Genomic DNA, 27959 nt, shown 5'->3' on the forward strand with positions numbered 1-27959 from the left:
ACTTGCCCTGCTGAGGGCAATGCCTGCCTCTCCTCTGGGTCGCTCCAGACAGCTGGTGGCCAAGAAAGGCCGTCACTCACCATCGTGGTGAACACTGAAGTCCTTCTGGGCATTTTGAAAATGACCAGAAGGGCATTTTCCTTCTGGATGGTGTTGCTTTGTGTGGGCTGAGGATCTTTATAGGTGCCAGGCAAAGACCTGCTTGGTGAAACCAGAACATATTAAAGCAGAGAAGACATCATTGAATCCAACCTCTTCCTTTTATAGATGAGGTTCCAGAAGGTTTTCCAAATCCCAGCGCAGCCTGTTCTCAAGCCCCTGTGCTGCCATATTCTCCTGGTCCCCAAGAATTGAAAGAAGTAAAACTCAGAAATGAAAGAAACCTGTTTTCAGAATTGCTTTAATTTTCTTTCTACACCTACTCTCATTTTGGGGTGCCTCTCCCTACCAGACTCCATTCTTAGTCCCCTTTGCACTTGAGGCTTGTTCAAGCTTCATTGTAATATTCATTCGTTGATAGATTTGGTTACTTCAGAAGAACTGGTTTGGGGGCAATTCATGGTCTGGTTTGGTAGAAGAGGCCCAGTTAGGGTGTCCAAAGATCAAGGTCCAGCGCCCGTCAATTAGACTTGACCCCTGAAGCTGCTTCTCCCTCCCTCTGCGCTACCTGCCCAAACCAAAAAACGGGACTAAAACCTGCTCTACTCAAGTTCTGGAATGGTAGAGACATAAGTAAACAATAGATACTAAAGCCATTACTTTTGTAAGTGGATGAGAAAGAGTCCTACATATTTGAAATGGTATAGTTTTCATCTAATAATCTTATGGATTTGTAAACAATGGATAAATATTCCTACTTACAGTGGCTATTCTATTAACATAGACTCGTACTTACTTACTCCTACTTTTAACTTCTTTCATGCAACATAAATTCAAGGGCTTTGTTTGCATTATCATAATTTTCTCTGTATGCATTTGCAAGATTCTTTTTTGTGAGGTACTCAAATCTTCACTTTCAGGCATGTCATCTAAAGATCATTCCATCATTTATTTTGCAAAACTTGAAATGTGACAGTAGTGTTCTTTTCATCCAAATTGTGTAGCTTTGATCTTCATTATATCAGCATTCAAAATACATAGATTTTTTTCTATCATCAAAGTCATAAAACATGTTTTGGCCCAGACACCTCAAGAGATGGAGATTGGTTCCTAGATCAGATTCCTCCTTTGCAACAATGTGTCTGAGTAGCCCCAGGCCACATTCCTCAGACACCTCCTCCTCCTCCTCAGCTCCTCTTCTCATCCACCTGCCTCCACTCAGTACATACAGTCTTTCTAGAACACACAGTTCAAAGATTACTTGAGAAAAGTCCTTCTCATTGGTAAATTGTCTAATTCCTTCAGATTTCATTTCATCTCGAAAATGGCATTATTTGTGTTTCTAAACTGACACTCTTTCCAAAATTGAAATGTCCTTGAGAAAAACTAGCAGTATTTTTAATCCACTGGGAATTAGTGGCATCTTGCCCTTTAATACTTGGCAGTTATGACAGTTGGAAACTTCTCCCGGAAACTTCTTACTGAAATCAGCTCCTTGGTCATTTATGTTCAACGAATTATTAATATTCTTAGATTCTACTGTAAAATCATACTCTGGCTGCATGTCCTTTGGGAGGAAGCTTCCTTCCCCAGTTATCCCCATAGAGAGATGCCCCACAACATGCTCTTCTGGGAAGGCACCATCCGGTCTGCATTTGGATGTCTAAAAAGAACACCCTAAAGACAGACTGGTGACCTCTTCTAGCTGCAGGATCTCCATTCAGGTTCTGGGAAAACCAGTCTTCTTCTTTTTTTTTTTTTTTTTTTTGTGTGTGTGTGTGTGTGTGTGTGTGTGTGTGTGTGTGTGTGTGTCATCCCTACCTCTAACTGTCCACTCCAGTTTGATGAGCATCAAACTATGAATTAGCATGTGATTAGTTAGTGCTTTTCCGCAGAAACAGAGAAATCACCCTGACCTCAAAGGAGGCTGTGTGAATTTATTCTTGCTTTGTATCTTGCTGAAAAGAATCAAAGCATTCTGTAAAATGTTAACACGGCTCAGCATTTGGGATTTACAACTGTTTACCCAGCACTGTTGCTGCCACTGCTAATATGTCTTGTCACTTGCCCAAGTCTTGCCCTTGTCTTGCTTTCCTCTGACCCCATACAATATGGGAACATAAATATGATTTCTCTAATAATGGTTCCTTTGTGTTTATATCATTACTTTTCACCCAGAGATACTTAAGTGCACAAACTTGCAAAGCCAGGGGCTCAATTACACCAGTAACTCAGTCCTGCTGGCTTCTGGAACATGGTATCACAGGCTAGTAAATTCACTGATAGCAGAATATATTTTCCACATGTAGCATTGCAAGAGTTAAGTGATTGGTCTGAGACCAGGAAGGTAGTAAAATGTGGCAGAATTCAACCTGTTTCACAACAGGCTCTGTCTGTGAAGTTACCTCTGGATGTCATCCCCTGTTAAGCACCAGATAAAATAGTTGTTGATACTATTAATTGATAACTGACTGGGACTTTCCACTTCAAGGAAATGGCAAAACAATAAGCATTCCAATGAGCTGTGTGAGCTGTATTTTCTCCTGAGTCAAATCAACTCTAGGGTTATCCCTTTGAGACAAAGTGCCTTCACCTGTTCAATATGCATTTATTAAATATCTGCTATTTGTCATTCTGCAGGGACTTATATGTAGCAAAACAAAATTACCTCCATGTAAGAAACTGGTTTTGTCACTGGAAAGAGAAGATATACATATATGTAAATAATAAATAATAGTTCAGGCAGTATACAATTAAATGCCAAAAGTAATGATTCACATAATGAGTGTTGTAGGGTTCCCAAGAAAGGGAAATGAGTGGGAGCTGAAAAGGTCTGGGAAGATTCATGGAAGAGGGAACTAGGATCTGGGATTTAAAGAATGATTAAGGCCTACACAGTGAGCTGGGGAACAAGATGGGCATGCTAGCCAGGAAGCGCTACCGTACATGGCATGTCTTTAAAATAGGTTAACAAATTTGGAAAACTTAAGCTGACGAAGGCAAAAGAAACCTGTAAAACTGAGAATCAAAAGCAAAACCCTTTGCCTTGGTAATAGGAAAAACTAAAGCTGTCAGTGTTTGTCTGGAAACACCGGGGTTCTGAGAGTTCAGACATTTTTCTAAATGTATTTTAGTGTATTTCTACTTCATCCCAGGTGAGTGATTTGGCCAAACCAAGTGAAGAGCATTAGTGGTTTTGCTGTCTCTTTGCTGGATTGCATATATTTTGAATTGATTATCCAATTTGAAATTTGTAAAACATTCCCAGAGAGATGCCTTATTAAAGTACTGGAAAACCTTTGGTAAAGAGAAGGTAGTGTCTAATGACACTTTTCTTTATCAAAAACTTTATACCTATAGATGGATAAAAATAAGACAGGCAGTAGAGAGAAGTGCTTCAGGATATTAGATAAGAAAATTGACACTTAACCAACTGATATAAAGATAACTATACCAGAAAATATTAAAATATACCGTCATGGATCTTGAAGCAGAGAGGAAGGAGGGGAGACGCTGGCTTGCAGTAGGCCCTGAGAAGATGAGGTGATGAAGGTTTCTCCCGTATCCTCCACCAGTGGCTCTGAGCCACAAGAACATAGAACCTGGAGAACAGAAAGCCCAAACACTGAACTTCAGAGATACCAGAAAGTTCTCTAAAAGTGTCATCTTCAAAAGAAGCTTGAAGATAGCATGGTGGAATGGAAAAAGAAAAAAAAAAAAACATGCATAGGCTTTGGAACTATTAATACATGGCCTTGAATCTTGGCTTAAATACATACTTCTTCAGTGAGCCTCAGTTCCCTCATCTTTAAAATGGGGATAATATTAGTATGGTTGTTGCAAAGAATGAATATGATCGTGTAAAGCATTTAGTAGAGAATATTGAGTACTTAATGTAAGTAAGCTTAGCAGATGCTTGCTGCGAGTAATGATGGGGATGGTGATGGTGGTGGAGAGTGTGCCTGACCGTCCTTTTGCAAATCACATTTTGGGAGGTGGGTGGCTGCGTTCAGAAAGCATGGGTTAAGGTCCTCTAGTTTGACTCTGTCATGAGGAACCAGTGAGAAGTGAGATATTTAATGCTAAAATGTCTGATATAATTGCCAAATACATTTATACTTTGGGATGTTTCCTGCAATTTCATTTTAGTGGGACTCGTGTGTGACTGGGTATGTTCCCAATGAAACTATATTTTATTCCTTTCCCCACCAGTTGTACCACATCTCATACACACACACACACACACACACACACACACATACACTTTGCCATGCATGAAACAAGAAGCAGATGATGCAAAATCCACTCATGCTACAGTCCATAAGCACAGCTAGATAGAATGTTAAGATGTGGCTTCTTTTCCTATAACTAATCTGACAAGATAACTCATTTCTGTTGCACACCTTAAAAAATTTAACATTTAGCCCTATCTGATTTCAGACCTAACCTTAACTTGTCATTTAAACTATGCCTTTTAGTAACAGTTATTCCTGGGCACAAATTCTCAGCCTTCCAGAAGGCTTCCTCTTTCCTTTCCTGTTCCCACCACTCTCCCTCCCCATCTGTTTTTCCCCCTAAGGTGGTGAATGGAAAAGAGGGAGAGGAGAAGGTGGTTGTGGCTTAAGGTTTCCATGACCTCCTGGGGGTGCAGGGGGAGTCCTCTGGCTGCTGGAATCTATGGCACAGGGATCCTTGCCCAACTGGGGAACTGTGGTGCTAGTGAACTGGTGATCTGGTCTCTCCCTCAGGCTGACCAGGGCCTGGTGGAGACCCAGAGATGCATGAGTATTACTCTACTCTAGATAGGGTGAAGCCTATTACCTACCTTTCCACATAGCCTTACTGTCCTGAGAAGCATGAGGCTTCTCTACTGTATGGGGAGAACCAATAGGGTCTTCAGTCTTGGCCTTTGGTTTCTTTTTTTTTTTTAACTTTTTTTTGAAACGGAGTCTAGGTCTGTCGCCCAGGCTGGAGTGCAGTGGTGCAATCTCAGCTCACTGCAAGCTCCGCCTCCCAGGTTCACGCCATTCTCCTGCCTCAGCCTCCCAAGTAGCTGGGAGTACAGGAGCCCGCCCCCACGCCCGGCTAATTTTTTTTTTTTTTTTTTTTTTGTATTTTTAGTAGAGACGGAGTTTCACCGTGTTAGCCAGGATGGTCTCGATCTCCTGACCTCGTGATCCGCCCACCTTGGCCTCCCAAAGTGCTGGGATTACAGGCATGAGCCACCGCACCCAGCTGGCCTTTGGTTTCTTGAAGGAGAGATTTAAATTTGCTCTTGAAAATCCTCTCTCAGAACAATAGCCTAATAAATAGGCCCAATATTGAACACCAGAAGCTGAATGTTATCTGGGCTTTTACAATTGACAAATTCCAATTTTTTTTTGTCCAACCCCTCCCATCTCCCCACTCCCCAAGCTCCACCCACATACGGACATGCATACTTACACCACTTGAGCCTGCCTATGTCCAAAGGGAGAAGGTAACAAAGTCTGAAAGCAAGAAAATAGCACGTTCATATTTTCCAGTTTTAAATTACACATGAAAGAAAAGTTAACAAGCCTCCTTCAATTAACCAATTCAGCCCCAGTGATATTTCTGAGATGATGTGAAAACTTGCTCTACATAGTCATCCAAAATACCTATGTGTTTTCTCTAACATGAAAGCAATATAGGAAATTATGCAAACCACTTGGAAAGAATGTGTTCCTTCTGCAGAATAGTCCCTTTCCTTTCCAGATCTAGCTTTTACTTGTAGGCCCCTGTTTATGTTTTAAAATGCCCTCACTATTAGCAGCACAATAGCCACCAAGACTTATTTTTAGAAAGAACACCACCACCCTGTATTCCAAGACTCTGCTTTACCAAGGGAGCCTTATCTGTCACATTTCATCTGTTCATGTTCTACAATAAACACCTGATTCATAGCCCTTTGGCAATTACTGTTCTAAAGATGACCACATGGAAAATTTGAATGATTAGTAAATGATTTTCTGAGATAAATAGGCCCCAGCATAAAAAACAATCCAGCCTCAGCCGATTTCTATATACTGAACTGTGTACCCCCAAAATTCATAAACTGAAGCCCTACATCCCAGTGTGACTGTATTCAGAGATAGGGCTTTTAGAAAGTGATTAAGACTGACTGAAGTTGTAAGAGTAGGTTCTAATCTGATAGGACTGGTGGCCTTATAAGAAGAGGAAGAGAGAGAAAGATCTCTACATACATGTATTAAGGAAAGGCCACGTGAGGACATAATGAGAAGGTGGTTGTCTGCAAGCCATGAACGGAGCCCTCTACAGAAACCAAATTGGCCAGCACCCTGATCTTAGGCTTTTCAGCCTCCAGAGCTGTGAGAAACCCAGTCTATTGTATATAGTTATGGTAGCCTGCACTGTCTAACACACCAACCAAGATGAATAGCAACACTACTGGGTAAGACAGCTTTGCTCAACGCCACCTTCAAAGGCAGTTTGAACATCTGAGTAGCATTGTGTGTGTGTGCATGCGTGCATGTTTGTGTGATGTGTGTGTAGAGAAGAGATTATATTTTACTCTGAAGTATGCCCCTAGATTTGTGAACAAGTTCACTGAAAGTAAGCTTTCAGTGGTTTCCACATGTTTATTTTAGTTGATTGGAAGAATAGAGCAGTTTCTTGAATAAAGCGGAGGAATATGTCCTAGCCTAGTATGAGATGTTGCTCACAGCTGTCTCACAAATAATCTCTATGAATTTTGAAAACTTTGTGTTAAAAAATAAAGAATACCGTGAATTACTTGTGCATAAGATGTTAATAGCAGAGAGAATCACTTACTTATTTTAAAAAATCGATGGCAGCCGGATACCGTGGCTCACACCTGTAATCCCAGAACTTTGGTAAGCTGAGGCGGGCAGATCACGAGACCAGGAGTTCAAGACTAGCATGGTGAAACCCTGTCTCTGCTAAAAATACAAAAAATTAGCTGGGCATGGTGGTGCACACTTGTAGTCCCAGCTACTCTGGAGGCTGAGGCAGGAGAATTGCTTGAACCTGGCAGGCAGAGGCTGCAGCGAGCCAAGATCACGCTACTGCACTCCAGGCTGGGCAACAGAGCGATACTCTATCTCAAAAAAAAAAAAAAAAAAAAAAAGGAGATACCAATTGGGACAGTTAGAAATGGAATTTCCCCTTTCTTGTCTTTAGTTTGAAAAAACATAAGCATATATACTGTTGTACATTTACAGGGAACTAATCTCTTTAGCTGCTTTACCTTGAGTAAGCCTCATAACAATCTGAGGAGGCAAATATTTTGCTGCCTCTGCCCCTTTCTAATCGAGTGACCTTGAGCAAGTTCCTTCAGCTCTCAGTCACTCAGCTTCCACACCTATAAAATGGGGACAATAGTACTACCCATATCTTGGTTTGTTGGAAAGGTAAAATGAGATAATATATGTAAAATCTACAGATCAATGTCTGGTACAAAGTAGAAGCTCAATCAATGCTAGACATGTTGGCATTATCATTGCTGCTTTTTTTTGTAATTGTTATTTTATAGACCTGAAAGCTAAGTCTCAGAGCACTCAAGGATCTTGCTGAAAGTTGCACAGCTAATAAGTGACAGATCTATAATTCCACTCCAGATCCATCTGATACCAAAGTTGATGCTTTTAAATCACCCACCCCTGTATCTTGTCTCCCAGCCATCTATACACGGGCACCATGTGCTTACAAACACAGCCCTCAAAGGAAGAGTCCTTTCTTATTAGTGAAGAGCTGGACCATTTACCCTTTCTGTATATGAGGGAGTGATCTCCCCCGAGATCACTCCCTTGGGGGAGAAATGACTGAGTGATCCTAACCTTTTTTTGTCTCACTTACAGCCTTCCTTCTCCTCACTCCACCTCCTGAATGTTGATAAATCAAAGAAATGTCAACAAAATGAAAAGACTAAATAAACATTTTCTGTAAGGATCATATGAAAGGGGAATTTTCTTTTTCATCAAATATTTGATAACATCTTGGGCTTTTTGATGTTCCTTTCTCATACTTGGGACTGAATGAAAGTGTATGAGTCATAGACATGACCAAGGGAGGAAAAGCAAATGAGTCACTTGCCTGTTTGGACCTTCCGGCCTGGATGCTCCCTGGGATCAGCATCCCCAGAGGGCTGGTCTGGCCATCCCACCTGCTGCAGCTGCCGACTGAATGGGAAAGGGATTTCTTCAGGAGACGCTGGGGCTCCTAGAAAACAAGTGAGTCAGGGAAAGTGAAAAACATCGGAGCCTCAAGGAGTTGCCCTGTAACTCTTCCAAAAACCATTTTCTGCTATCAGTTTAGAGGTTTCTTGTCCATATTTCATCACTTTCCACTCCTGGTTGTACTCCTGCTACAAGCTAATCACTCGTTAAATGCAGACACACACTTCAAAGACTTGCCATCCATCGTCCTCTCCTCCCCATTAATGCGAGTTACAAGTGCTTAGACTCATGCATCCTTCGACAGATAAATCTCTGTTTCCTTTACTGTTTTTATTGCTCTATTGGAATCTGTCCAGCCTGTATCCTTCTGGTACCAAAGTGCCCCTGGTTGAAGCCCATGCTGCTGGACTTAGTCTCTGGGAGTTGGAGGGAGAAGAGTTGCAGTGTCCCTCAGCCCACTGTGCTACAGACCTTTTAAAACTTCCTCTCAGTCAGCTAGTCAGTGAATCACATTTAAAACCCAAGCTCACTGTCCACTGCCCTTCAATGGGTCTCTCTCTCAGAGTGCCATTTCTCTATGTTCACTCTGTTTTTCTCAGTGAGGACTTTGGTGCCTGGAAGCCATGAGTTTGAATTGCTACATCCTCTATTATTTTGCTTATAGACTTTGCCAAATTTATCGATCCATCTGAGACTCAGTTTCCCCATCTTGGCAAGGAGATAATAATTCCCATTTCCGGGTGTTCAGTGAGGATTTGGGGTTGGGTAAGTCAGCCAGGAGCATTCAGGTACTCTTCAGTCGGCCTCTCTCAGCCCATATGATCCAATGACTTATTTTTCCCCAGGGGCAATCCCCTTACCCCCCACCACCAAAAGTGATTTTGTGACGATTTTCCATTCATTTTTTTTCTCACAGGAGATCTCTCTATATTTTTTCCTCCATCTTTGCCTGGATTATAATTCTGCTGATAACCAATTCTGAATCATCAGCATATTATGTCAGCAGTTTATTCCCCTCACCCAAACACACAATACGAATGTAAAACAAAAGTTCTTCTGTAGCTTGTCTCACAAATGTGCTTAAAACTTCTCTCCACAGAATTTATGTCACTCGTATATGTAGTTATGCACTGCATAATGACATTTTGGTCACTGACAGACCGATTATATGATGGTGATCCCATAAGATATTAACACTGTATTTTTACCTTTTCTATGTTTAGGTATGTCCAGATACACAAATGCCATTTGTGTACTATTGTGTTTCAATTACCAACAGTTTTCAGTACAGTAAAATGCTGTGCAGTTTTGTAGTCTAGGAGCAATATGCAATACCATATAGCTTTGGTATTGATATATAGTAGGCTATACTATCTAGGTTTGTGTTGCACTGTATGAGATTCACATAACAACAAAATTGCCTAATGATGCATTTCTCAGAACGTATGCCTGTAGTTAAGCAAGACATGACTATAAATCCAAACATGTAAACTGAAAAGTGCTAGAAAGGCTGCCATCATGAGCACCAGTAGTTTTACCAAAAACATTAAAATACCCTCAGGTGATTTTAAAAAATAACACTTCACGCTCTGCTCGTCTTTTTAAAAAAGCAAATGAAAAAGATAAAGCTGTCAATACAATATACTTTCATTTTATAAGTGTTAATTGCCCTTAGGTGTGTTCACATTTATTTTCTTTGCCTTTCTAGGGTGTTAAGAGGTATTTTCTTTGCAAATAGTTTGTTCACTGTAAGTTTGATCATCTATTTCCTTCTTTTTAGAATAGCATACAAACTTCTAACACCAAACTCTTAGACATTTATAGACAGTGTTCTCCAACAAAACAAAACTATTAAATCTGCCATTTAAATTCAGCAAACCATTCCTCCCTCCACCTTCAGTATAACCTGATTTTCCAAATTTCAGTTGTGGAACAGTTTCAAATCCAACTAAAAGAACCACAAGGGAACTATATTGGGATGTATTTTTTATTTAAGTTGATTATTTTAATAGCCATGCGAAATCCACCTGACCCCATTCCCCAAATAGCCAATGGTCAACAACAATGAAGTAGAGTACGTCTCCATTAACTGTTCTGCTGTCAACCTAAGGATCATTCTGTTTGCTTAAGTTCTTTGTCCATAAAAAGGATCTTAAAATTACAAGCCCAGCAAACATTATTAATCCTAAGAAGAAAAAAGAAAAATTTTCACATTCAACAGTATTTCTGATAGATTATCATTTTAGTTCAGCATATAAATTATGACTAAGCAAACAATTAGACTAGAAGTAAAACATCTCAATTCATTCATTGGACATTAGCCATTACTTCTACAGAAAAAGAGAGTTTCAGGGTTGGCAAGCAGTTTCCACTATGATCTAAAACATAATCTAAGAATTACAAACTGAATCAACCCATAGCAGTCAATTGTTGGTATTGACATATTATTGACAAGATCTAAAATATAAAAAAGAAAAACGCCTGTAATCCCAGCACTTTGGGAGGCCGAGGGGGGCAGATCACAAGGTCAGGAGATAGAGACGATCCTGGCTAACACGGAGAAACCCCGTCTCTACTAAAAATACCAAAAATTAGCCAGGTGTGGTGGCAGGCACCTGTAGTCCCAGCTACTCAGGAGACTGAGGCAGGAGAATTGCTTGAACCCGGTAGGCAGAGGTTGCAGTGAGCAGAGATCACGCCACTACACTTCAGTCTGTTAGACAGAGCAAGACTCTGTCCAAAAAAAAAAAAAAAAAAAAAGAATAAATCATCATGCAGACCAGAGAATGCAAGTGTAAGCACCTCCAAAGGCCAGGCAGATGAGTTACTGAAACGGGCTTCAGGGTGTAGGGGCCAGGTGAAGCTTCCCTTCTACCCTCTGAAGGTTTGCTGAAAATGAACCAACAATAAACAGATTAATAAGAGAAAAGGCATACTGCTTATTTAACATGCATAGCACATGGAAATTGCAGAATGATTGCTCAATAACCCAGTGAGGTCTAGATGCTTATTTGCCCTTCTTCCTAGGGGAAAAAGAGATGGGGCGTAGCAATTTTAAGGCATAGTAAATGGTTTTTTTTTTTTTTTTTTTTTTTTTTTTTTTTTTTTTTTTGAGACGGAGTCTCATGCTGTTGCCCAGGCTGGAGTGCAGTGGCGCGATCTCGGCTCACTGCAAGCTCCGCCTCCCGGGTTCCCGCCATTCTCCTGCCTCAGCCTCCTGAGTAGCTGGGACTACAGGCGCCCGCCACCGCGTCCGGCTAATTTTTTTGTATTTTTAGTAGAGACGGGGTTTCACTGTGGTCTCGATCTCCTGACCTTGTGATCCGCCCGCCTCAGCCTCCCAAAGTAAATGGTTTTTTGAGGGGGAGTATTAATGTACCTGGGAGACAGAAATTAACTTGTAAGTGATTCTCTTTGTAATTTGAATGAGCCAGAGGGGCAGACATTATCTTGTGAAAAAGTCTCTCCAAGTGTGATTGCATTTCTCATTCTTCTTTTCTGGATTTTAGGGAGGGGATGGAAGGCAACTGTGTTTCCTTTGGCAAGTCTGGTCTTAAAGTAGATAAGGGAATATCAGAGTAAAGCCTCATCCTGTGCTTTGGGAGAGACAGAAGGCTGAGAGACAGGGCAGGGTTGAGGGAGAGGGAAGAGGATCATAGAGACCTTGAGGCTACGCCTTTTGAAACCGCCTTTGCAAAGATTATGACAGTGAGAGAAGTCCAGCATGGCTGGCCCAATCTAACCTCCCAGGCTGGCTGTCCTCACTCATTCCTGGGCGTAGGCCAAGCTAACCATGGGAGAAATTTAGTTGATAGTTTAACTTTGAAGCAAGGATGATAATACTCCCTCTCTTAAACTACGTCTTTGTTTGGGTGCTGAAACCGCCTTTGTAAAACTAATGAAAGTCTACAAGATTAGGATTATGGGGGAGGCCCAAACTCTGCTAAAATGTATGCACAGTTTCTATAATCTCTTACTATTCAGGAGTCATATGGCTAGAGGTCACAAGATCTGTGGCTTTCCCAGTTGCTCCTATAGAACACTAATATAGAACCTAAGATTGGTCTTTTGAGATGTTTTATAGACTGTTGCATTCTGGCAATTGAAAGGACCCTACCCAGACTCGTGACTCATCATTCAACTGGTCCCATAACCCCTGCACCCACCCAGAGGCAGATTCAATGCACAGGATCATTTTCCACATGCTTATGATTGCATCCTCAGTCAGTAGCACCCATTCCCTAGTCCCCTGCCCACCAAATTGACCATAAAAACCCTACCCTCTGAGCCTTTGGGGAGATTGATTCGAGTGATAACTCTAGTTCTCCTGCATGGCCAGCCTTGCATTAATTAAACTGTTTCTTTACTGCAATACCATGGTCTCAGTGCATTGGTTTCGCCTGTGCAGCAGACAGGAAGAACCCATCAAGTGATTACACTTTAGTTCAGCATATCAGAGCACCATATTTCAGGGTATCATTTTCTGAGCCCCTACAAAGGTGAACTGGAGAGTGTAGACCTAAGCTAAGGGGCAGCTGCTACTTGATTTCAGTCATTTCATGACAAATGAAAATGCAGGCCCACAAGATTTTCTGATTTGTTGAGAGGAACAAAAAATACTAGATTTTCTTTTCTTTTTTAAGTGTGAAATCTTCCCATATTAAAGTTTTTGAACTAAATTGACTTTTTAAACCACTTGATGCAGACCAAAAGGAAAAACATCTGGGGACAACATTTAGCTCGCCTGCTGCTAATATGTGACCTTTAATTTAGATTATATGACAGAGACTAGATGAATACTCATCAAACCTGTATCCTGTTGTTTCTGAGCACACAGATAAATTATATTTCCCAGTCTCCCTTGCAGTTAGACCAGAAGAATATGGGTAGGAACAATGGACACTGCTGCCAAGCCTGATCCTCCACTCCCTCCCTCTCCCCTCCTCTCTGCTAGCCAGATACAGGGGAAGTAGGAGGACTCCAGGGTACTGGAAGGTGACAAAACCTCAAGGTGTAAGAAGCCTGAATGACTATAGAGGAGAACTGCCCTGCCCACCCACCACAGCACAGACCTGCACTGCACTGTGATGAGAGAAAGAAACTTTTTCTAAAGCCCCAAGATTTGGAGGTTATTTGCTACAACTGCTAGCAGAAACTGATTAATACAGGTTGTTAGGAATTTCTGCTTTTTATGTGTCAATGATTATGTTGTTCAGCCCTTTTGATTCTGAAACAGTGAAACCTCAAAAATAACATTTTTTTTTCATGCCGAAGCACTAGGAAAATAATACTAATAGTATGTTTTATGTCCACTTTGTTTTTTGAGATCACAAATGGGCGTATATTTCCATATCAAAACTGCTTTCATTAAGAAGCTTTACTGCTGGAGAAAGGAAGCCTTCCCTGGTAGAAAGCACTCTAACAGCAAAGACAGGGTTAGGTAAAGAGATGTCTGCATCCCACTACCACACCTTGGGTCCTTTCCCCCATCAGTCTACCTTTCATATTTATGGGTCATCTAAAACCCTATTACTTCTTGAATAGCCTGAATGGTCATGCGTTGAGTAGAATCACAGTGCTTCCTTCCTCTCCCTCTTACACTTCAGTTTTTCTGTCTATACCTTTACTTTTAGATCCTTGAAACTCCTGTTTTTAACATTCATTCACCCCTAACAGAAATATGACTACATTAGAATATTTTAACCATTTTATTTAAAATCATTTACTCTTTTGGAAACTTGAATAATTTCTAAATCAGGAAGATGTGCAGGAATAGAAAATAGAAAAAATACTGCAGAAGACAATTTTTTGTGACCCCCTGTGGTTCATCCTCAGAGTGGAGAATTCTGTTTTCAACCACAGATAATCCATTGGAACACAACACCTTTTTTTTGAAATAGCAAAACAGCCTTTGTAATCATGATAGATATTTTTCAAAAGAATTAATATACAAATACTTGAATATCAGAAAATAAGGTAGAAAACTCAGGAGTGATGTAGACTTACAGTTAGACTGGGCACCAAATGGGATGCTAAGGAGGCTTCGTGAGACATAACAGCCTTTTTATCATGGTCACTGTGAGACCCTGGGGAGTGCATCCCATCCAGCTGTAGTCCACAGCATGGAAGAAAATGCAGTACTTAGAGAGAGTTTAAAGGAGTATCAGAAATTTGATAAAAGGGGATGATAACCAGATCTCCTTAGAGAAAGAAAATCTGTAAAGTACCTAAGACACAGGGTCCAAGTAGATAAAGGGCTTTGCTTCCTCTTCTTGGAGAGGGAAAAAGATACAACAACACAACAAAGAAAAGTTGACTCAGTTTCCATTCTTTGGAGACTTGATTAGACAGTGAGCCAGAGAGTGCAGGGGGAGCGTTTCCGCAGCATTACTACCATGTCTGAAGAAGATACCTGTAGTGATGTGACCAAACTGCTCTCTGCTCATCATGCTGCCCACTTCCTATTCAGATTATTCTCTACTTCTTCTAGGGATGTGCCCCTCTCTTTACACAGCTGAGTATTATCAGAAGTAACCTGCCTCCTTACCTATTCACTGTTAACTCCAAAGTGGGCAGAACTGATAAACTTGGCTTGGAAAGAATTAATGATTTTTTTAAGTGGCAAATAAGTCCTGATTCCTAATTCTATTTTGTTTATCTTCCCAATGGATACTCATCATGACTTTGCAAGGTAGGATTTTACAAGATAGGCACTACTACTATTATCCTCATTTTACTAATGAGGAGACTGAGGCAAGGAGAGGTTAAGTAACTCGCCCAAAGTTGTAGAGCTAGTAAAGGTGGAGCTAGGACTTGAACCCAGGGTGACTGGCTTCAGAACCATTTCACCATAGCTACTGTATCATACTGACAAAGCTAGGTAATGGGAATGGAAGGTGTCAACCACCACTATGCTTTAAGTCATTTATGCACTAGGCTTGTTGCTCCAAACGGACATTAAAGTAAGGGCAGACCCTACGATATCTGGGAGTTTGGGTCATGAAAGAGTTTAGTTTTTACAGCATTGAGTGCCAGTCCTTGGATGGGGCAAAATACTGAGAAATGTCAGGAAGAGCTACATCAGTTTCCAAGTATTAGGAAACCACCTGGAGATGACTCAGATCAGAGAAAAAATACGGGTCAAACAGAAATTGAATATCTTGTTAATAATTTTGGCAAAATCAGATCAAAAAGCTGGGTTTTATAAATCAGGCAATCAGGGTTTTATATTCTCCTTGATTATGCTGGCTTTTGTATTCCATTGCTTTCAGAAGAGGCCCTTTTGCCTCTTCTGAAATACGAAGTAAGAAAGTTCATCAATTAACTACTTGGTTTTGAGGCCAGAGGACTTAACTGGGTAGAGGATCTTGGGTGATACAGGAGGTAATAGGAACAAGGAAAAGAAGGGGGTTTTGATTTTGCCCACACTTGAGCCCTAGAGGGAAAGCGGAAGCAACGGGGTCATAAATGGTTGTAGCAGAGGAGGTCAAAGTGGAGGAACCTCAATGGGAGAGGGACACTCTAGTCAGGGACCTGCCTGACCCACAAATCATCCTACAAAAGGCTTTGCCCAGAGCATTCATCTGTACCAAGCTTCCTTAGAGGGCACCGAGTTTTAGTGAGGCAAGTTGCTCTCTTTCACCTTCACCTGCCTGCAGCCCTTCATCAGAACTGAATTATATCGCAGGAACTGTGCAGTGATGATCTGTCTCCTCACCTTGTACAAACTGAGGAAGGAAATGAGTCTTCTGAACTGGGACTTTCTCAAAGATTAGGAACATGAAGGAGGAGAAACAAAGCTTAGAAAAACACCACTGGATGACAGGACCCTAAGCAGCCCAGCTTAACTTTAAAAATGGCGGTATTAGTTCTCTAAGATTGTTCTTTTTCAAGACTGTCAACTATTCTAGGTTCTTTGCATTTCTGTGCAAATTTAGAATTGACTTGTCAGTTTCTACACACAAAAAAAGTCATGATAATTTTGACTGAGACTATGTTAATGCATAGATTTGAAATTCACAAACTTTTTCATTTGAGTCAGATCGTAAATATTTTAGATTTTGAGAGCACAAGCAGCCATAGGTAATATGTAAGTTAAGGGAAGGAAATACATTTTAAATAGCTTTCACTCCACAGAAAAAGCAGTGAACAAGATCATGGTTTAGGGTATGGCTGTGTTCCAATAAAACTTTATTTAGAAAAGCAGGCAGTGGGCTGTATTTGGTCCATGGGCCATAGGTTTTTGACCTCTGTTATGGACTAATTGGCATATTTACAATATTGAATCTTCTAATCCATAAATATAATATATCCCTCTTTTGATTTAGGTCTTTTTTATTTTGACTCAACAATATTTTATTGTTTTCAGTATACAAGTATTGTACACTTTTGTTAAATACATACTTTTTTATGTTTTGGTAAATGGGCTCAAATTGACTTTTTATCAGTGATACCTATTTCAGGCAGTATAGGGCTTATAATGTTTTCTCTGTTATCAAGGATACAACTAATATTTTGTTACTAAATGATGTTCAAAAATAGAACTAGAATAAAATTTAAATCAATCTGGACAATCTACCTTTAAAAGCACATTGACTTTTTCCCCTTAAATTTAGTGCTTCCAAATGAAGACTTTTCTAAAAAGCAACTCTGAGGAACAGAAACTGTAGAATTAAAATTACAAAGAATCAGCTCTCCACAAGTTACCTGTAGGTAGGGCAAGAATGTCTCGTTTTTTAAGAATGGCTTACTAAAAAAAAAAAAAAAAAAAACAGATTTACCATCATAATTATACTTTGCTTAGAACAACCTTAAATCAGTTTTTGGACACTTATTTGCTTCTGGGTGGCCAAGAAATTAGGTCTGGGGTTAAAAATGCTACCATTAAAAGTTCTCAAAGTACAAAGCAATCAACAATGAAAAGTGCCTGGTGCTGAGTGTGAATGTCAGCACAGAGGTGAAGAACATGGGCTTTGGTACTCACCTTGCCTCTTCTGCACTCTGAGACCTTGGGCAAGTCATGCAGGCATTCTATATCTCAGCTTCCTTGTGTGCAAAATGAAAACAATGTCACCCATTCTTGATATAGAAGCTGAAGAAAGAAAGAAGAAAGAAAGAAAAAAAAGAAAGAAAGAAAGAAGAAAGAAAGAAAGAAAGAAAGAAAGAAAGAAAGAAAGAAAGAAAGAAAGAAAGAAAGAAAGAAAGAAAGAAAGAAGGAAGGAAAGAAGGGGAAGGGAAAGGGAAGGGAAGGGGAAGGGAAAGGGAAGGGAAAGGAAGGGAAAAGAAAGGAAGGGAAAGTAAGGGAAAAGAAAGGAAAGGAAAGAAAGAAAATAAGGAAGGAGGGAGGGAGAGAGGGAGGGAGGGAGGGAAGGTGGGAAGGAGGGAAGGAAGGAAGGAGAAAAGGAAGGAAAAAAGGAAGGAAGGTAGTTACCTATTTCACAAAGTTGTGGTGAGTATTAAATGAGATGTGTATAAAATTCTTCTGACAGCACTGGGACACAGCAAATGTTCAATGAGAGAGACTATTAGAATGTTTCCATTTTTATGAAGATGAAATTGGTGATGATTATGAGGTTTGTTATAAAGCTTATGTATGTAGCAAGTATGTTCTAACTTCCTCCACTCTCAATATAAGCAAAAAAAAAACACAAAAAAACAAAAAAACCCAACCTAATAAATGGCTCAGGTTCCAGTAGTCAGCTGGAGAAGGGGGAGTAGAAATGGGAGAAATTGGTGGTGTGGAAACAAATAATAATTCCTCCTCACCAGTCATCAATCTAAGAAAGGAAGGCCCAGAAAAGAACACTAAGGTCCAGCTCTGTGACTCTTTCTATTCCATTACCATAGAAACAGAATCTCCCTTAAGGGTCTCTGCTTTTGGTCTTTCAGATCCCAAATACACTATTCTCTGTTTCGTGCCAAGGCCCAAAATGAAGACTCCGAGATTTTTCCTTAAAAAATACAGCACAGTGAGCTTCCCAGGAGGTAGGATCTCCCCAGGGGGAAGTGGTTTACCTTCCAGTAAGACCAACAATCAGCTGATCAGTAACATCCAGTGTCCAACAAAGACAAGAGGTGAAGTCTGAAAGAGTTAAGGGAAGAAAATACATTTTAAATGGCTTTTACTCCACAGAAAAAGCAGTGAACAAGATCATGTTTTATGTGGATAAATTTGGCCCCTTTTAACATGAAAAATGGCCCGCCATGCAGCATAAACGCTCTTTTGTACCATTACTTTTAAAAATACCCCATTTATCTTTCATTATATTTTATTATTGCTACATTTTATTATAAACATTATGAAGAGAGTCATTCACAGAGGAACAGAGTCAAGAAAGCAACACTTACTCGTGACAGACAGTGATGAAATGCTGATACCAACTGTGTGTGTGTGCATGTACATTTTCACATTTTTCTTTTTCTGCTTTCTCATGTTCTAGGTTAGATTTCTTTATGTTAAATTTCTATTGAGAAGCTTATTGTTTCTTTAGGACTCTTAGAGTTCTTTCCTCTCTAAGTCAAGTAATGTGCTAAGCATGGTGCCTGACACATTTATTTAAATTTTCTTCATCCATTTGGCTTTCCATCATTCCATCTCATACGCACTCATGTTCAAGTCAATAAAAATTTTGACAATGGCTACAAAGCACTAGCTCTTCCCACCTGCCACCTAACTTCCAGAGAACCTCAAAAAAAGTGATGGTCATCTCTGAGCTCCCTATAGTCCTGCAGGATTCAAAGATGGCACTCCTGAGTGTGCCATGTCCACATGGTCTATGAGTAGCTCCAACTTCTGCTGTTCTCTCAAGCCCAGGGATGTTTCTTCTGACTCACAGGCTGCTTCACACCTTCCAGACGTCTCTTATTCTGCTCCAGAAATGTAGGGCTTTCCCAGGAGAATCCTGAGAATTGGCTCCTAATCTGTTCCCTACAAACCCCCACCATCACCATTGGTAGTTATTTACTGAATGCCTACTATGTTGTAGACATTGTGCTAAGCACCAAGAACATCATAAGACCTATTTCAGGCTCTCAAGGATATCACAGAACAGTGGGGGCACTTGTGAAATCAACAATTGTATGACAAGATTTGTTGTGTAGGAGTATGTATCTAAATATGGGTGGGAAGGAGGTTAAAAGAATGGTTCCCAGAGAAGGTGACATTGAAGAGACAATGTATTGAAAGATTATATAGATGATATAGGAATTAGTCAACTAGAAGAGGAAGAAACAAGGAGGATGCTACAGGCAGCGAGATCAGTATGTGCAAAAGCATGGAGTAACCAAACAGTGGGGTTGGTTTGAGGAAATGTAAGAAACTCAGTATGACTGAATGAAGAGGACTTTAAGGAGTGGAGGGAGATGAGGATAACATGTAACAGGTTGATTGCATGACTTAAGGGAAGTAATCATAGACTTTATTTTTCCCTACAAATGACCCTTCCGAATTTATTTAGTGTGGTACTTTTCTCCCGCTCATGAAACACGTAAATCTGAAATCATGATTTCATTGCCTACTCATTTCTAGTCAAAGGACGATCTTAAAGCCCTCTAAGTTTCCAATCATAATCCCTATTAGGAAATTAAAAAGTCTAGTCCAAGCTACTTTCAAAGACTTTAAAATTCATTGAAAGGTGGAACTTCTCTGCGCTTATCATGCTAAGGCCTGGTTAATAGCCGCCTGCCTCTGGCAACATGGGTGTGATTGACTTCAACTTTCTCTGCATCCCTCCTTCTCCCCCATTTATTAGTTACTGTTTCTGGACCAACAAGGATGTAAAAAGATATGGGAGAGAGAAATAAAAGGATAAACCATTTCTAACATTGCCAGGTAGCATTATACATTTGCTTTTCAGCATATAGTTAAAGCTGACTCTGTCTTATGGGGCATTTTCATGGGTTCTCTGGATGTTTATGTTCCTGGGGATTCCTCACTATGTTTTCTTAATTCAGACAGATGTAAGTCTATTCTTATCATCATTTACAAATCCTTCATCAGTCCTCAGAAATTCAGTGTTTACCTTGAGCTACTTGCCAGGGTCCCTCCAGCCATGTAGGTGATCTTATTGGACAGAACCTAAGCCAGAGCCCACTGGCTAGTCCATGGTACATATACATACAACCTTTGTTCCTACTCTGTGAGTGCAGGTCCAACCTGTCGTCACTACCACTGCCCTAACACCACTAGTTAGTTTTCTCTGGGTGTGAGGGAGGCATCACCCCTGGGATATAGAGTATCTGAGAGAGCTCATGAAAAACATCCTATTGTCAGTTGAATCATGTCCCCCCAAAAGATATGCTAAAGTCCTAATCCCAGTACCTCAGAATGTGACCTTATTTAGAAGTAGGATTATTGCAGATGCAATTACTTAAGATGATGTCATAGTAAAGTATGGTGGGCTGTTTTTCCAATGAGTGTGGAGGAAGAAGGAGAAGGAGAAGAAGATGATGATGAAGAAGAACAGAAGAAGAAGCAGAAAAAGAAGAAGAAAAGGAGGAGGAGGAGGAGGAAGAAGAAGAAAAGAAGGAGAAGGAGAAGAAGAGGAAGAGAAGCAGAAGAAGGAGGAGGAGAAGAAGAAAAAAGGAAGAAGAAGAAGGAGGAGGAGGAGGAGGAGAAGAGGAAAAAGAAGAAGAAGAAGAAGAAGAAGAAGAAGAAGAAGAAGAAGAAGAAGAAGAAGAAGAAGAAGAAGAAGAAGAAGAAGAAGAAGAAGAAGAAGAAGAAGAAGGAGGAGGAGGAGGAGGAGGAGGAGGAGGAGGAGGAGGAGGAGGAGGAGGAGGAGAGAGGGAGGGAGGATGGGGAGGGAGAGGAGGAGAAGGAGAAGGAGGAGAAGAAGAGGAAAAAGAAGGAGAGGGAGAGGAAGAGGAAGGAAGAGGAGAAGGAGAGAAACAAAGACAAAGGAAGGAAATTGGAATGATTCATCTCCAAGCCAAGGAATACCAAGGACTGCCATCCATCACCAGAAGCTGGGAAACAGACATGGAACAGATTCTTCTTCAGAGCTCTCAGAAGGAACTAACCCTGCTAGCACTTTCATTTCAGATTTGTAGAATCCAGAAATGTGAGAGAATAAATCTCTGTTGTTTTAAGGCTTCCAACTTGGAGTATCTAGTTACGACAGCCCTAGGAAACTAATACATATTCTCATACCCTTGAGTTGAGAAAAATTGCACACAAGCTCTCTGTCTCTCTCTCCTCTCCTCTCCTCTCCCTTATTGGGCAAGTGGAGCTTAGAGCATAGAAAAAGCTCTCTCCAAGTTGCTCTCTTCACAAAATCCAATCTCTACTTTCTAGCCTTTTTTGATACCTTTGATCAAATTGAAAGGGTATAAGAATTACAGATCCAGTGGGCTTGAGCAGATAAGAATTCAAGCGCAGGTTGATTTGGGAGAAGACGTCAGTGGGAAAAGGAGAAGTAAGATGAAAGAGAAGAAAATAAAGGGTGCGTTATCAGGCCAGCTCCCATGTGGGGTGACTGGAGCTTAATCTCTTAGGGAAGCTCTGGGAAACAGTGTAAAATATACATCAGAGTTATCTCAACCCACCTGAGGGTCAGGGAACTGGGGTATTTATATATCAACTCCTTCTGTCATTGATTGAGAGCTGCTACCTTGGGGAGTGGGATAGAACCATTGGTGTGCTGGTAAATGTTTAACAACCATAACAGGGCACTTTTCATGAGGCCTCTAAGATAATCTGTACCTGAGGGGCACCCTTTGGCACTTTTGTCCTGGGAGCAGAGTAGCCTTCTGCAAGGATATGTAGAAAATGGTGAGGGCTAGAACCAGTGATGTGCTGGTAAATATTTAACAAACAGCTTTCTGGCGGGAGGTGAGGGAAGACTATCAATATATTTTTAAATATTAAAAGTATTTACACAAAAGCATATTATATGCTCTGATATAAAGGTTATGTATCACATAATTTATAAATAATAATAAGATACATAAAGCTCTTTATTATAAATTGGATAAAGCCAAATGATGTTCACAGAATACTTTCATTGCTTTTTTTGCTGAATTTTTGCTTCTGTAGCCAACCAATGATGAATGAGTATAGTTCTGATAAGAATGGTGGTTGATATTTTTATTATGTCAACTAAGTGAAACTGTGAAGATGTGTTGTAGGCATTTCTTAGGGAATGATGTCTTTACTGAATTAGATAATAGTTATGGAATACTGGAAGAATTTTACTCAAAGTTTTTGTGCTATGCACAATGTAATAACTACAGACATACTTTGATTTTAATCTGCCTTACTAAACAATGATGAGGCTCAGGGCTGTAAACCTGTAAATTTTCCAAAAATTAACCTGTAAATTCAATGCAATTCTGATGAAAGAAGCAAGATAATATATAATAAAACTAAACAATTCTAAAATTCATTTGGAAGTTTAAAGATTCAAGAATAGACAAAGCAACATTCAAAAAAGAGAACACTAAGAAGGAGACTAGTCCTGACATATAAATCTAAATCACTGAGACAGTCTGGCATTGACACAGGCATATGGATCAGTAGATTGCAAAACTAAATAGAGATGCAGAAGGCACAAGTTGTGTGATTTGTATGTGATCCAGGTGGCATTACAAACCAGTGTGAAAATGGTACAAGTGACTGTCATATAGAAAAAAGATGAAGTTATGTTCCTACTTCATAATATTCTAAAAAATAAGTTTTATATGGTTTGGATTCGGTCCCTGTGCAAATCTCATCTCAAATTGTAATCCCTAATCTTGAAGGAGGGGCCAGGTATGAGGTGACTGGGTCATGGGATGGATTTCCCTCTTGCCGTTCTCCTGATAGTGAGTGAGTTCTCATGAGATCTGGTTGTTTAAAAGTGTGTAGCACCTTTCTCTCCTCTTCCTCCTGTTCCAGCCATGTAAGATGTGCCTGCTTCCCCTTCACCTTCTGCCATGATTGCAAGTTTCCTGAGGCCTCCCCAGCTATACTTCCTGTACAGCCTGCAGAACCATGAGCCAACGAAACCTCTTTTCTTTATAAATTACCCAGTCTGAGGTGCTTCTTTATAGCAATGCAAGAACAAACAAATACAGAAAATTGGTACCTAGGAGTGGGGCATTGCTATAAAGATACCTGAAAATGTGGAAGCAGCTTTGGAACTGGGTAACATGCAGAGAGGTTAGAGCAGTCTAGGGGGCTCAGAAGAAGACAGGGAGATGAAGGAAAGTTTGGAACTTCCTAGAGACTTGCTAAATGGTTTTTACCAAAATGCTGATGGACAGAGATGGCCAGGCTGAGAAAGTCTCAGATGGAGATGAGGAAGAAATGGAGCAAAGGTCACTTTTGTTATGTGTTAGCAAAGAACCTGGCAGCATTGTGCCACTGCTTTAGAGTTCTGTGGGAAAGCCTGGATGTTCAGGCAGACATCTGCTACAGAGGTGGGGCCCTCAAGGAGAACCTCTGCTAGGCCAGTGCAGAGGGAAAATGTGGGGTTGGAACCCACACACAGAGTCCCTGCTGGGGCACTGCCCACTGGAGCTGTGAGAAGAGGGCCACTGTTCTCCAGACTCTAGAATGGTAGATCCACTGATAGCTTGTGCTGTACATCTGGAAAAGCCACAGGCACTCAACATCAACCTTTGAGAGCAGCTGTGGGGGCTGAGCCCTGCAGAGCCACAGAGGCAGAGCTGCCCAAGGCTTTGGGAGCCCACCCCTTGCATCAGCATGGCCTGGATGTGAGACATAGAGTCAAAGGAGATTGATCTGGGGCTTTAAGATTTAATGACTGCCCTGCTGGGTTTCAGCCCCTTTCTTTTGGCCAATTTCTCCCTTTTGGGATGGAAGGGTTTACCTTATTCCTATACCCCTATTGCATCTTGGAAGTAACTAGCTTGTTTTTTATTTTACAGGCTCATAGGCAGAAGGGACTTGCCTTGTCTCAGATGAGACTTTGTTTTATGAGGCTTTGTTTTCATTTTTGCTTTTTCGGTTTTCTTTTGAGAAGGAGTCTCACTCTGTCGCCTAGGCTGGAGTGCAGTGGCATGATAGCTCACTGCAACCTCCACCTCCTGGGTTCAAGCAATTCTCCCTGCCTCAGTCTCCTGAGTAGCTGGAATTACAGGTGCCTGCCATCACGCCTGACTAATTTTTGTATTTTTAGTAGAGATGAGGCTTTGCCATGTTGGCCAGGGTGGTCTCGAACTCCTGACCTTAGGTGATCCATCCACATCAGCCTCCCAAAGTGCTGGGATTACAGGCATTAGCCACCATGGCCAACCTCAGATGGACTTCTGAGTTAATGCTGAAATGAGTTAAGACCTGGGGGACTGTTGAGAAGGGATTATTGTATTTTGCAATGTGAGAAGGACATGAGATTTGGGAGGGGCCAGGGTAGAATAATATGGTTTGGATTTTTGGCCCCATCCAAATCCCATGTCAAATTGTAATCCCCAGTCTTGGGGAAGGGCCTGCTGGGAGGTAATTGGATTTTGGTGGCAGATTTCCTCCTTACTGTTCTCATGATAGTGAGTTCTCATGATACCTGGTTGTTTAAAAGTGTGTAACACTACCCCTTTGTCTTCTCTTTCTCCTGCTCCAGCCATGTAAGATGTGCCTCCTTCCCCTTTGCCTTCTGCCATAACTGTGAGTTTTCTGAGGCCTCCTCAGCCATGTTTCCTGTACAGCCTGCAGAACCATGCCCCAATTAAAGCTCTTTTCTTTATGAATTATCCAATCTCAGATAGTTCTTTATAGCTATCCAAGAACAGACTAATACAAAGTTCTGAATAAATTAAAGATCAAATGTGAAAAATAGGACTTTAAGACAGTGTATACATTTAATAGGAAAATCTTCATGAATTGAAGGTAGGGAATGATTTCTTAGACAAGACAAAAAAAGTATGACTTATGAAGAACAAGTTTGGTAAATCTTTAAAATTTTGATAAAACTTTAATTGAAATTTTTGATAAAAATTTAATTAAAATGTAAAGTTTCTCTACCTCAAATGATGTCATCGTTAAAAGACAGCCCACAGACTTACAGAAAATATTTGAACCATAAGTGACAGACTGAGGATTAGTATTTGCAAATGTAAAGGACCACCGAAGTAATAAGAAAAACATAAACAAAACAAAACAAAAAAATGAGTGGAGACTATGAACAGGAAACTCACTGAAGTGGAAATCTACATGACCAAGAATCATACAAAAATATTATCAGCTTCACGTGTAATCAGGGAAATGCAAGTAAAATAATAATGAAATACTACTTTACACACTTTGGATTGGCAAAGACTTTAAAGTCCAACAGTATCAACAATTGGCCAAGATGTGGGAAATGGAAAGGAGCACACTCTGCTTTGGTGAGTGCAAATTAACACACTCGTGGCTGAGAGTGGTGACTCACATCTTTAATCCCAACACTTGGAGAGGCTGAAGTGAGATGATTGCTTGAATTCAGGAGTTTGAGACCAGCCTGGGCAATGTGGTAAGACCCCCATCTCTACAAAAAATACAAAAATTAGCCAGGTGTGGTTGTGTGCACCTGTGGTCCCAGCCACTCGGGACGCTGAGGTGGGAGGATCATTGAGCTCAGTAGGTCAAGTTTGCAGGAACCCATGATCATGCCACTGCACTCCAGCCTGGGTGACAGAGTGAGACCATGTCTTGAAAAATAAAATAAAATATTAGCACGCTTGCTAAATATCTTTTTAAAATTTATTTTGCACTCTTTTTAGCTCATTTTATTTTTTAAATTTATTTTTTATTTCAATGTGTTTTTAGGAAGCAGGTCATGTTTAGTTACATAAGTAAGTTCTTCAACTGTGATTTCTGAGATTTTTGTGCACCCATCGCCCGAGCAGTGTACACTGTCCCCAATGTGTAGTCTTTTATCTCTCATCCCCCTCCCACTCTTTCCCTCAAGTCCCTAAAGTCCAATGTATCATTCCTATGCCTTAGAATTTTCATAACTTAGCTCCCACTTATGAGTGAGAACATTTGATGTTTGGTTTTCCATTCCTGAGTTACTTCACCTAGAATAGTAGTCTCCAATTCCATCCAGGTTGCTGTAAATGCCATTATTTTGTTCCTCTTTATGGCTGAGTGGTATTCCACGGTATATATCTACCACATTTTCTTTATCCACTTGTTAATTGATGGGCATTTAGGCTGGTTCCATAGTTTTGCAATTGCAAATAGCATACTCACTAAATATCTAAATAAAGTGGAAATTGCACGTGCCCTGTGACTCGTAAGTTTAAATCCATGGAAAATTACTGTACAATGTAATACAGGACTGTATTAGCTCCTGTGGCTGCCATAACAAATTACCACAAGTTTGTTTGACTTAAAACAATATTCTCTCACAGCTTGGGAGGCCAGATGCCTGAAATGCAGGTGAAGCAGGGTTGAGCTCCCTCCAAAGGCCCTGTGGGAGAATGCATTCCTTGTCTCTTCCACTTCTGGTGTCTATCGGCTTTCCTTGGCTTATGGCTGCATCTCTGCTCCATGTTCACACTGCCTTCTCCTCTGCATGTGTGATATTGAACCTCCCTCTTCCTCTCTTTCTCACATGTGATTGTATTTAGAACCCACCCAGATAATTCAGAATAAGCTCCTCATCTTAAGATGTTTAACTTAATAACATATTTTGCCATATAAGGTGATATTCACAGATTTTAGGCATTAGGACATGAACATATCTTTGAGGACATCATTCAGCTCACTACAAGGACATACACAAGGATATTTATTTCTAAAATTCTATTAACAGCAAAAAACTAGAAACAGCATAAATGCCCCACCCACAAGATAATGCATAACGTATAATGTAGTAAGAGAATATTATATAGCAGTATAGAGTCAGTTTCATCTTCATCGATATCAGCACACATAGTTATCAACACTTGTCATAAAGCAAGTTGCAGAATGACATATACAATATTATACCACTTATTTAATTTTTAAACAGGAATACATATATTTAGTAAAAGTACACAACTTGAGCTGAATAGATATATACAAATACATGACAGTATTGGAAACTGAGGAGCACCTGTGGCGTAGAAGATGGGAAGTAGAGCAAAGATGGTTCCATTAAAAGAGAAGTTCCTTTTATAATAATATACAAAAGAGAAATTCCAAAATGTGAACAGTTCTTAATCCTGGGTTATAGGCACTGAGGTGTTTGTAATTCTATGCACATTTTAAATGATTTTTAAAATATTTTATAATTTTTTTATATTTAAAGATGGAAAACATTTTATGGTTATTCTTAAAACAGAATGAAGGATAAATTAGAATAGGTAGGAAATAGAGGGAAGGGAACCAGTTGGAGACTACTACGAATAACAAATAGAGAAGCTGTATAAAGATTTGACCTAAGAAAGTGACCATGACAATAGTGAGAAAAGGGTGATTACCAACAAAATTTAAAAGGTAGACCCTTTAGGGCTTGTCCACTGAGTCATGGGGGCCGGGAGTGAGAGCAAGAAGGACGATTCAAGGTGATGCCCAGTAACTGACCTAAGAAACAGGTTGAATGGTGGTAGTGCAGCCACAGATAATTACTAATCTGCTTTCTGTCACAGTGGAATAGTTTCCATTTTCTAAAATTGTATATAAATGAAAGGCAGTAGGTGCTTTTTTTTTTTCTTGGTCTGGCTTCTTTCTCTCACCACATTTATCTTAATATCCATCCCTGTTGTGTGTATGGCAACAGCTCA

The 27959-nt window shown here is 40.3% G+C and overlaps 1 protein-coding gene and 1 long non-coding RNA gene across 22 annotated transcripts in view; one reads left to right on the forward strand and one right to left on the reverse strand.

Annotated features, from left to right (window-relative positions):
- The window catches only part of LOC105499401 (uncharacterized), a 113346-nt gene extending 95299 nt beyond the window's left edge, over positions 1-18047 (reverse strand). For 6 of the 10 annotated variants that reach the window (XR_011625012.1, XR_011625011.1, XR_011625015.1 and 3 more), the window contains exons 1-6: positions 17707-18046; positions 17260-17321; positions 8194-8319; positions 6913-7040; positions 5545-5588; positions 3574-3701 (exon numbers count right to left, since the gene is read on the reverse strand). This is a non-coding gene — a long non-coding RNA (uncharacterized lncRNA). Of the gene's footprint in view, positions 1-1915; positions 2794-3573; positions 3702-5544; positions 5589-6912; positions 7041-8193; positions 8320-17259; positions 17322-17706 lie in introns of those variants that run through there. The other 4 variants (XR_011625009.1, XR_011625008.1, XR_011625010.1 and 1 more) reach the window with 4 other exon arrangements.
- Positions 17996-27959, forward strand: part of LOC139363878 (uncharacterized) — a 30865-nt gene continuing 20901 nt past the window's right edge. For 2 of the 12 annotated variants that reach the window (XM_071098906.1, XM_071098907.1), the window contains exon 1: positions 17996-18260. In XM_071098906.1, the coding sequence (XP_070955007.1) occupies positions 17996-18260 (265 nt within the window). The remainder of the gene's footprint in view (positions 18261-27959) is intronic. The other 10 variants (XR_011624997.1, XR_011625000.1, XR_011625004.1 and 7 more) reach the window with 8 other exon arrangements.

This window comes from Macaca nemestrina, chromosome 6 (genome assembly GCF_043159975.1).
Source record: "Macaca nemestrina isolate mMacNem1 chromosome 6, mMacNem.hap1, whole genome shotgun sequence".
NCBI lineage: Eukaryota > Metazoa > Chordata > Mammalia > Primates > Cercopithecidae > Macaca > Macaca nemestrina.